This window comes from Lagenorhynchus albirostris, chromosome 8 (genome assembly GCF_949774975.1).
Source record: "Lagenorhynchus albirostris chromosome 8, mLagAlb1.1, whole genome shotgun sequence".
Classification (NCBI taxonomy): Eukaryota; Metazoa; Chordata; class Mammalia; order Artiodactyla; family Delphinidae; genus Lagenorhynchus; species Lagenorhynchus albirostris.
Window position 1 is genome coordinate 42,399,243 of NC_083102.1, and position 11,796 is coordinate 42,411,038.

The 11,796-nt window shown below is 39.4% G+C and overlaps 1 protein-coding gene across 1 annotated transcript in view; it reads right to left on the reverse strand.

Moving 5' to 3' along the window:
* NPSR1 (neuropeptide S receptor 1) overlaps positions 1-8,054 on the reverse strand; it is a 145,196-nt gene extending 137,142 nt beyond the window's left edge. Inside the window, 1 exon segment of the mRNA XM_060156171.1 lies at positions 7,922-8,054. Within this exon segment, the coding sequence (XP_060012154.1) occupies positions 7,922-8,054 (133 nt within the window).
* Positions 8,055-11,796: the final 3,742 nt, after the last annotated feature.

The following is an 11,796-nucleotide window of genomic DNA, read 5'->3' on the forward strand; positions in this document are numbered from 1 at the left end:
TGTTGCCAAAGTCTCTCCTCATGATTACAAGGTGGCTGCCATGCCTAGTCATCATATTTTCACAAGTCAGTGTCCAAAACAAAAAGCAAGGATGATAATGGGAAAAAAAGGATGGGGGTTGGTGGAGGAGGGCATTCTTCTTATCTGTCTCTCTTTTCCTAGAGGAAAACATTTTCATGGTGCTCATGAAGGTACTGGCAGTTATCGCTTTGTATCTTGGTGGCAAGAAGGAGAGCACACAGCAACCCCTAGCTGTAAGCGAGTCTGGAAAATGAGTGTCTGGCTTTTAAAGACTCAGTAGTGGGAGACAGCAAGGAAGAAGAGTGTTAGAGATGACTGAAGAGTAGCTGAGTTGGGAAATGGCTACAAGGAAGCCCCGGGGGAAGAAACCTAACTCTATGTCAACATGTTCTCCTTCTGTACCTCAGCCCTGGATGCACTCCCCACTCTGCATGCCTGCCACCTTTCCCACACCCACTGAGGACTCCACTAATGGACCACGGCACTTAGTCCTGCTGCACCCTAGTATATCCTTGCAGTTATTCTCAAGATAGTACCATGAGAAATTAATCAGGTTGGCTTAAAAGGTAAAATCTAGGTTCTGTTTTGGAAACTTTTGAGAAAAATATTATCTCTGGCTTTAGACCATTTTGATTTGATTATCCAATTCACTTCTCAGTAACTAGCTACCTCTGGCAAGTTAAATCTCTCAGCTTTGATTTCTTCCTAAGGGAAATGAAGGCAGTGATGTACATACCAGGCTTTGTAAGGAGTAAATACAAATGTACATATAGAGCACCTGGAACAACATAGGTGCTCAGTCAATGTGAGGATTAACAACAAGTGACTGGAGTAGTCAGTGTGCTCCCAGAGTTGAGAGAAAAGGACCCCCTGAAGATAGTGAAAGTGAGGGTAACTCACAGAAATGCTGCCGATTGTGTAGACTGTGTGCAACTTGGGAATAGGTAGGGACAAGAGAGAGGCAAGATGACAGTCTGGATATAGGAATAACTAGAGAAAAGTTGTGGAGATAAGAACTTGAAAGTAATATTAGAAGAAGAGTGGAGACTTCAAGCTGTGAGTAGCGGGAGATAAAACAAAAACTAAATGCTGGCAGATTTTGGAGTATCCTCAGTGACAGGCTAAAGAATCTGAACTTGATTCTGTAAGAAAAATGAAGGCATTGGAGATTTTTGAGCAAGGAAGTGGTATAATCCCATCCTGATTTACCTGAGGGAAACTTTTCTCTCCTTTATCATAATATTTAAAGACATTTTATTGATAGTTGATGGTTAAAAAAATAGATGTCAATCTGGTGGTTCTCAGGAGCAACTTTATGCCTTATGTCAAGACATTGGTAATTTTTTTTTTTAAGTTTAGCTACTTGAGTGATGGAAACTGATTATTACAGAAGTATAAAATAAAGCAGGGCATCCTCTTATGTAGGCTTGGATTATTTTTGCATGTTTTGGCATATATTTTTGTATATAATTTGGATATAGTATTGATATTGGAACTGACCGATACTTGGAGGATTCTGGAACAAGATTAACTGGTTCAAATCCCAGCTCCTGCACTCTTTGCTGTGTGATCTTGGGAGTTACTTAGCCCATCTGTGACTCAGTTTCTTAATAAGTAAAAGGAAGATAATAATAGTAATGCATTTTACATGTCATGCATTTTAGAATAGGCAGTGTGTGGAACATAGTAGGTGCTCGATAAATGTTATTAGTAGTAATTGCTCAACTTAATTTGTAAATATGTTTTACTCTGTCAATCCGCATTTAGTGAAAGTCTCACTTGCAATGAACCTTGATGTGATCTGGCTGCAAAGGGAGAAACCTGCATTTATGGAACGTCTGTGTTGCACCAACTAACATCCTCTCTGTAACTACTTATTAAAAACTTAGGCTGCACTGGGAACTGTGCCAGGTGGTTTATATATGTTATTTATTATCTCCATTTTGCTGATGAGGAAACTGAAGCTCAAGGAGAGTTTTAAAGTTTACCTAAATCACATTCACCTAGCTAGCTATGAGAGGAAATTCCAACTGAGGTATGTGCAATATCAAAACTCAAATTATTTTCGTAAGGACATCACAGAAAACATTGTGTGCTGGGGTTAGGCAGTCTGGGTACTATTCTGAGCACCAATCCTTGATAACTCCACAATGCAGTGAAATTACTTAATCTCTCTTAAACTGTTTATAAAAACGGATATAATATTATTGTCCTGCTTGTTCCAGAATTGATATGAGGATTAAATGAGGTAATAAATATGAAAGTGGTATAGGAGCACTCTAGTGCTAGACAGTTGACTGACGTTTGAGTGAATGAAATAAAGATATCATCATGATCATCATCATCATGGATAAATATAAGGAGTAAAATGAGAACATTTCAAGAGAAAGAGGAAATCAAGTATGAGCCTTGTACAGGGCATGTCCCATTTCAGCTCCACAGTACGCTTTGGCAAGTTAAAAGATGGAGGAATTAATATATAACATAGATCAGGACATAAAGGGAATTGTGTGGAAAGTAAGACAAGCAAGACTTGAAAGAAATAAACATCATTGACTTAGAAAATAATTTACCCATAATTTGGATGAAATTAATTTCTCTACACAGTTGACATCTGATTATCCACATCAGTTAAACCTTCAGGTGAAAAAAATTAATTGTATTTTGTGAATCAAAAGATGGAATGTATTTTAAGAAGTAACACACACGTGCTTGCTTCAGCAGCACATATACTGGAAGTAACACATGCCGACAATTCATCTGAGTTGCTTGGAATGTTTTGAAAAATTAAAAATTTGTAAACAGAGAACACACTCATGTGTCTGTTGTAGTTAAAGGCCGTATGTTGCCTGGATAAGAATTCATTCTTCTCCTCGTTGCTTTTCGGTTATTTGCTTGTAATGGGACTCTAATCATTAACAATTTGTGACCATTCTCTAGATCTGTATCGCCTCAAGTTGCTCATTACAATGAAAATATCTTTTGGAAGAGAATAAATCAGATAGTACATATATATATTTGTCATCTATTTAAAAACATTTAGGAATTGAAAGGGTACCTTATGCCCTCATAATTGTATTGGAACCATGGCGTCCTCTTTATTCTAAGGTTGTACTGTCTGATCTCTGAGATCTTTTCTGCTTTGGAACAGAAAGAGTTGGCAGGGAGAACATTACCTCTTTCACACACATGGAAATAGTGCTGATCGTACATGCACTATGCTAACGTATTAATAGGGGATACATATAGGAAGATATATATTTTTTCCAATTCATAACTCCAGCTTTTTGGGATTCTCTCAACTGAGCCAGATGGCGAATGAGGTCTCTAATCAGGTCTAGAATTTAAAAGAGAAAGAGAATGTAACTACATTTTGGAGATAGATTATCTGCTTTGCTTCTAAGAAGCTCCTGCCAAGAAAACTTCAACCAAGAAACAATTTATATCATTTAAGATTTAAAGGAAAGAAACAGTTGTAGTTGTGTTTTTTTTTTGTTTTTTTGTTTTTTTTTTTGTCTACATAAGGCTTTTTGAAGTGGAAACAAACAGTGCCTGATCAAAGTTTTAAATATTTGGCCAGGAATATGACCAGGCCACGGATACTTTAAGTTCTGTTAGAACAATGATTACAATATAGCATCCTAAAGTGTGTTATTATGACTGTCATCAGCCTCCTGGCTGTAGGGCTAAGGGGTCTTTCACATGGAACTCAATGAATCGACAGAGGACTGTTTATTATAGTGACTCACACGAGACCCAAGTAAACAGTGGCGGCTCCTGGATGGAGCCAGTCCAATATTTCCTTTAACTTCCTTCAACCTGTTTAGATGCAGTAATCTGGCACCTTCCTTCAGGGTCTTTGAGCTGTGTTCCAATCCCTTTCCTTTCAGTCCTTTAACTTTTACCTCTGCCAAACAAAGGGAGTGGCAAATAACAATTTTCTTTACACAATTGGAGGCAAAATGTGCTTTTTATTTTCCCTGAGATTTTATGAGCTAGGGGACAGAGAAACGAGATGTCAACTCAATGTATAATTGTGAGAAGACAGAATAGTCATGTTTTTACAATTTTGTGCTTGTAGCATATTTAGAAGACCCAAAAGTTTACAGAAAGAAGGAATAAGCACAGACTCAAGAAGAATCTGGGGTATCATGAGCATGTGAATTAATTTGAGAACCATACAAGACATACTTAAATACAAACAAATGTATGCTCATATAGTAACCATGAATTCCATGATTAGAGTCAATGCTCCTCCAAGGGAATTACATACACTATTGTATTTTACCTTAATAACAACTCTATGAGGTGGATATTAGAAGGAAACCGATGACCAGGGAGATTAAACAATTGTTTCCAAGATGCAAGGATACATTTTCAGTAGTAAATGGAGAGACACGTTTCAAACCCAGCTTTGTCTGACATTAAAGTTCCTGTTGTGAATGGTGCCTGATGACAACAGAGCATTTGCAGAAATGTTGCTTTCTCCTCTCTGTTTGCTGCCCTTACCTTTCCTTGCTTTTTGTGATCCACTGGACTGTAAGCTTGGTGAGGCCATGGACTGCGTCTAACATATTTAAATAATGCCTCCCAGCACCAAGAACAGTGCTTACCACAGAGCATGTGCTTGGTTGTATTTGTTGAATGAACGAATGAAAGAACCAGTGAATAGCTGAGCTTCCTTGATGACTTTGAATTGAAAAGCATCTCAGAAGGGTTGAACTCTGAATGTGAAGACAAACTTTTTAACCAATTAATTTCATGTATATTTTCCTTTTTTGTATGTACAAGAGTGATATATGATAAAAATCTGAATAAACTTAAAACAGCTTTTTTAAACAACTTTCTGATTCATTAGAAAGCTTCATGTGTGGTTTAATTAGCAGTGTTGTTGTTGTTGTTTTTATAATTTCTTAGTGGTACATACAACAATGTTGTCTCTTTTAATTCATTGATTCTTAGAGTCTATGACTTACTATCTACACAGTAGCCAGGAGAATTTTTTTCTTAACTTAAATCAACTATTTTCTCTCTCTCTTGGTCATCCCCTCTAAGTAGTTTCTCATTTCACTTGGAGTGCATTGCAGAGTCCTTACCATGGCTGATACAGCCTTGTGTGACCTGCTGCCTCTCTGGCCTCATCTTCCTGCCTGACTTCAAGCCAGCACCTTTCCAGCATCGCTGGCCTTTTTGCTTTTCTCTGTCAACATGCTGGACATGCTTTTGCTTCAGCATCTTTACACTTGCTCTTCCTTCGACCTGGTATTGCTTTGTTCACAGATGTTCCTGAGATGCATATCATTCTGATCTCTGTCCAACGGTTATATTTTCAGAGTCCTTCTTGATCACTCTCTAGATCCCTGCTACTATCTTTTCATACTGCTGTATTATTCTCTATAGGACTTATTATCCCCTGACCTTCTGTCACGTATTTGTGCATTACCTGCCTCGCTCCTGCCTTTCCCTCTCAGCGCCCACTGGAATGGCCGTTCCAGCAGAGACTTGATCTGCTTTGCTTTGCAGATCTGTTGTATCTCTAGTGTGTTGAACAATGTCCAACACGGAAAGTCATAAGCAAACACTTGCTGAATTAGTTTGTGAATGGATGAATACATGGATGAATAAGGCTCTCTAAGACCAACACAGGTCTGTGGGAGTACATGATAAAAGGCCAGGATACGATGCGCCACCGTATTGTTGGAGGTGGGGGAGGGCATATCATTTAGAAGGCCTGAGAGTGAATATAGTTTGTACCTGAGGGAGGGCTCTTAGGGTCCAAATTCAGAAATTCAAACTTGTTATTTGGTTCAATGGGCACTAAGAGCAGGAAATGAGATAAAAATACCAGGAGCTGCAGAGAGCCGAATAAATATAATAATAAGGTATGAGGGCCTCTCAGCATCAGGAAGCTCAAAGCCTGTTCCTCTTGAGCACTGACTGAGCGGGGGTGGGGGAGGGGTGGGCGGGGGAAGACTGTTATGTCTTTTGCCATTTTACTAATTAAGGTAAACAACTCCCCCCACTTTTTATTCCAAGCCTATTTTACTCAGTTTTGGTCCCCAGTCCTCCTTGTCACTCTCAGAAATAGGCATAGAGTCCTGTTACTTGCAGACACTCTGGACAGGAGCTGTGTGGCATGTACTTTTGCTAATATCTCTCAGGTTCAAAACACTCTTATGTACTCAGCTTCTAACCAGGTCTCTGCAAACACCATTTGCTTTGTCAGCCTGCTCCCTGCTATGTCTGCTATGTCTGGGGGAGCTAGAGGGAGGGTGGCCAGCGGGAAGAGTGAGAAGGGACAGCTTCATGCGTCTGTTTCATGTTCATCCCAGCAACACTGTATCAATGGCTGTTCACCCTGGCAGTAGCAGCAGTTACACAGTTTGTTGGTAGAACCAGCCTCATGGTGTCCCCTCAGGGATTGCAGCGCTGGCCGGCCAGGGACCCCTGCTAAGAGGTTTAAGTCCCAGCTCCTCAGGAAGCCTTCTACAAGGCTGTACCAACCAGGTGGTGCCCTCTCCTCAGAGGTCTCCATCCTAGTTCCTCGGGACCCCTCCTCTAAGCATTGACATTTTAATAATCCCAGTTCCTTCCCTTTGTCCTCCCAACGCTGGGGATAGTTGCTAATTCTTGCCGTTACAACTTGTGTAATACCTCAGTGTCCCTTGTTTGCATTTTCAGTTCTCCAAAACCTAATTAACTGTACTTTGTATTACATTTTTTTGTAAAAATAATTGGTGTGATTGTTACCTTCAGGCTGGATCTTGACTGAGAAAAACCTAGAGGAAGGTTAACTGGTTTTTGGTGGAGAAGTTAAGGGGTTCTCATTTTACTATTTCAGGTTGGCATCAGAATTATCCTCCCAAACAAGAACTACATTCTAATACTATTCAAATAATATGGATGGTGTTTTGAGAGGGAAAAGAAACAAAATTAAAATCTAAGGGAGAGGGAATACATGTTATAAAATAAATGTTACTAACTATGAGAACCATAAAATGGACCTACCTGAATTATAGAGGTTAACATGATAATAAAAGAAACAAATGTGAAAGGAATTCTTCTTGGAGATGATTCATAATGTATTGTTGAAAGAAATAAAAAGGAATCAGGTGTAATATACTTTATTATTTCAGTTATATGTGGAAGTAGAGAAGGGCAAGCAGAAGTCAAAATACGTTGAACATTTTGTCTGATGGTCAATGTCAAGAGAGGCAGTTGTGTATTTCATATTGGTAGAGGAATTTAAGCTCTTTTCCCCCCTCTAACACAAAGGCTCTAAACGTGATAAAGATAGCTCATCTTTATATTCAGTATTCAAGGAGCCAACAAGCTAATTGCTCTTAAACACAGAAACACAATTATCCTTTTATTTTAAGTCATTAGTGTTAAATAATTTATTTTAGAATAACTAGACAATACAGATAAGCCAGAAGTACTATCATCCAGACAGTGCTAGCATTAATACCTTGGTGTGTGTTCTCTAGACGTTTTTCTATGTGCTTAAGTATTTATGTATGTATTTATATGCCTATTTGGAAATATATAAATGTTTATAACCCGTTTCTTTCCTTAAAATATATCATGAATATGTTTTCCTCACCAGTAAGTATCACAGAATAGTTATGTTGGCTTATTGCCTGTTTCTTCTCAGATTCATTTCCCATCTTATCCTGCACTCCTCTGAATTGCAGGCAATTACATATCCCAGATGCTATCGCCTCACTAATTTGCAGAGAGATTCACCAAAGGGAGGAACTGGTGGAAGATTGGAAAGGAAAAAACCAGGGTATTTCTCTGCCTTTCTCTTTACATTGAGTGTTACTTTTGACAGCCATGAGTTTCTTCCTTGGTTCCAGCAAGAGTAGGACAGCCCTTTCCTTTATGGTCCCAGACTCACCTGGAACCTTGCTCTGGGACCATACCTCCCATAAGAAGGTCTCGACTTCTGGTTCCAGTGACACCACTTCCTCCCCATCATCAATCCAGGTGTGGAGATGTGAGTGGCTTCCTGCTGTTGTTAAATTCTGCATTGCCTCATCATCCCATTTGCCTTCTCAGTTTTTCTGTCACCTGTGTAACCACTTCCCTGATTGCACTGTGACTGACAGTGACTCTACTGCTGAAACCTTTTCTGCTTTATGCATATGCTATGATATGTTTAATACTGCTTCATTATTGAACAGTAGGGATGCTTCAATTTCATGCCATTATAAACAGTAAACATCTTGGCCCTTTAGTCTAACTACATCTTTATGGCTTTTTTTAAACCAAATTTTGCCCAATTTCCCTCAATGCAGGTTAAAACATTTAATATCTACCAAAAGTGAGTAATAATAATGAGTGGGATGATGACAATAATTATTAACATTTTATGAGTACTTACTACGTGCCAGCCTTTCTTTTAGTATAACCATGTGGTTTACTGTTGGTGCATGCTAGTGTAGCATGCATTCTTTTCTTCCCATTTATTTGAGAAAATAATTTGTTTCTCAAATTAAATTTTAAGGGGCTGTAGGGGGCACCAAAATTAACTTTTCAAAAACAATTCATTGACATTTTGATTGAAATGATTTTAATTTATAGGTTAATTTGAGAAGAACTGACACTTTTATGACATGATGTATTTGTGTAGGTTGCCATAAAAAATTCCACAGGCTGGGTGGCTTAAACAACAGACATTTATTTTCTCATAGTTCTAGAGGCTGCATGTCCATTATTAAGGTGCAGATAAGTTTGATTTTTGTTGAGGGCTCTCTTCCTGGCTTGTAGGTGGGTGTCTTCTTGCTGTATCCTCATATGGCCTTTTGTAAGTACAAGTGGAGAGAGAGGGAGGGAGGGAGGGAGGGAGAGAGAGAGAGAGAGAGAAGAGGGAGAGTGAGCTCTTTGATGTTTCTTTTGTAAGAACAGTAATGCTACCCTGTGACCTTATGGCCTTATGACTCCATTTAACTTCAGTTGCTTCCTTATTCCATTTACACAGCCACACGGGGGATTAGAAATAATCTATTGGAAGGAGAACATACACAAATACATATATTGTAGTACCACTCATTTTAGAAAAAAGAAAAAAAGGGAAGGAGAGACCTAAATACTTATGGTTTAATGAACCATGGTACATAAAGCATAATGAAACATGAAGCTACTATGAATACATTTTTACAAATATGGAAAGTACTTGACATAATATATAGTTAAACTTGACTATAAAATAGCAAGCATGGTAATATGAATAAACACGAGGGCAGAATGATGGATGGTTTATTATCATTATCTCTTTCAAAGGCCCTTTAATATTACTGTGATATTGTCCCTTCTACTAAAAAATCAATGATCCGGTACTTGATTTAGCTACTTAACTCATTTCCTTCCTTCTGCTTCTTACTCTCCAGAGTGAGTGAGCTTCTCAGACTACCTCGCTCCTTTCTAAACCCTCTCTGTTCTGACTTCTATCCCCACCATATAAGGGGTAACACATTTTCAAATGTCTCCAGTCACCATCACCACCTTTGTGCTAAACCTTTTCTCAGATCTTGGTTATCTTGAACTTTATACAAACTTTAATGTCATTGACTTCAATGCTATATCCTGTACTCGCTATTCCAATTCTTTTGGCTTTTCTTCTGTCCCTTACTTCCTGACGTTAACCTGTGTTAAATCCTAGACTTACACCCCAGAGGGCCTATAATCGCCCTGAAGCCAGGGCCTCCTTATTCTGTTTGCTTTAAACCCTTACTCTGTGTAATGTGATGTTGATGAGAAGTAAATGCATGAGCAGACGTTAACACAAATTATTTAAAAATTAAAGTGAATTCCAAACAATGACATGAAAGCACATTCTAATTCTGTCATTACAAGAAACTTTTCTAATAACTTTGCTCCTGACAGCCTTAAATATATTGGTCTCAAATATATCTTTTCTTACTGAACATGTGCACTTTTGCTTTGCTCCCAGCCATTGTAATAGTTGGGGCCAAGGCTGGCAGCTCCCCAGGCTGCATCCACAGTGCCGCTCGCCCAGGGCTTGAAGAATCTGAAAGAACCGACCCATAACTTCTCCCCACAGAGTGAAGATGACACATTTGCAGGTCCACTCTGGACCTCAGGTCACCTAAGTAGAACCCCATGAAGAGGGTGAACATCCAGAAGATGGATGGATAAAATTACCCATTTAATGATTCTGTAAAACTGACAAATACTGTCTTGGGCTTGGTTGTCCAGCACATGAGACTCAGTGTAACCAGAACGCTGGGCTTCCAACAATGCTCTAATGAGCCCCTACTTTGTGTTTCTGAATTCCTGATTTCTGTTCTTTTCATCCCTGAGCAGCAGTATGGTTGACCTCAGAAAACACTAGTTTCTTCAACATATAAAGGATATTTTCCAGTTCAGAAGAAATTATTTTTTACATAAGTACAATATTATCTGGTTACATAATGGAACATTCGTGCTTGGCCTGTTCTCTTAAATTTTGCATTCCTCATAACAACTATTTGAGGTCTCTCACTCGCCAACACCTCACCCCCACCCACCTTTCTCAAAGCAGATTCTTCTATTTTCTCAGAGTTGTTTATATAAGTATCTACAAATGTGCACATATTCACCTCTGACAAGAAGCCTTCAGGCAAAGGGCATGCCCTTGACTGGGAGTGAGAGCCTTCTCCTAACACGTCAGAACTCACAGTCGGATGGGGAAGAAAGACAGGACAGGTAAATGAGCAGTGTGGTACAGAACAGAATGTGGCAAGTACTGTTAGGGGGTCTTAAAAAAACAAGAGGAAAAAGTGCTCTTTGTCACTGAAGAAGGTAGCACCCCGAAGAGGGGACTTCTAGGCAACAGGGACGGGGGGAGGGAGACATCAGAAGAAATCCAATTCACACCTACGACCTTGTAGAATTTTGCAGAGGCTTCCTAGGCCAGTCTTCCAGTCCTCCAGCCACCACTACTTCTAACCCAAGAATGCCCCCAAACAGCCCTAACAAATGCTGGTCTGTTTGGACTCCTCCGTGTTGGGGCATTCACTTCCTACTCAGGCAGCCTATGTATTTTTTTTCTTGCTCTGGTTCCCACAGATGTGCAGCCAGCCTCTCTGCAGTAGCAATCAGTCTTGTCCTCTCACTGTATGACAGCCCTTCAAGTATCTGAGAACACATATAATGTCTTCCATAAATCTTCTCTTCTCTCTGTTTCTTCAACTGCTCCCGTTTGACAATACTTCCATGTCTTCACTATCTCACCTGTCCTCTGAACTGGCTCCAGTTTGTCTGAGTAACTGTTCATAAGTAGAATCTAGAACTAAACCCCATGCTGCAGCTAAACTCTATGATGGGCTCAGCACACACTGGGGCTGTGACCTTCCTTTTTCCAGATACCATGCAAACTTAAGACTTAACATCAACTATATTGGAAGCCACCTAGAACTGTTGCTTTCTACTGAACTTGCAACCAAATAAACATGCCTGGTTGATAGAGAACGGCTCCCAGCCAATATGATGATCCATATTGGACCCTGGTTCCACCTCTGACATATGAGTGATCTCTGCTTCTCACACTGGTGTAGTCAGGCTCATCTCCCCACTCTTTGGCCAGGGTTATTAGATCAGCATACCTTTGCTATCCATGTCCCAGACCTTAATAAAAATATTGACCAGAACAAAAAACAGCACAGAGCAAACCATTAAAGACCTGTTTTCTTTAAAACTCTACTTTCAAAGATAAGGATGTAAGACAAATTGTCAGGCTGAGTACAGAAAACTTATTTTGAGCATGTCCTT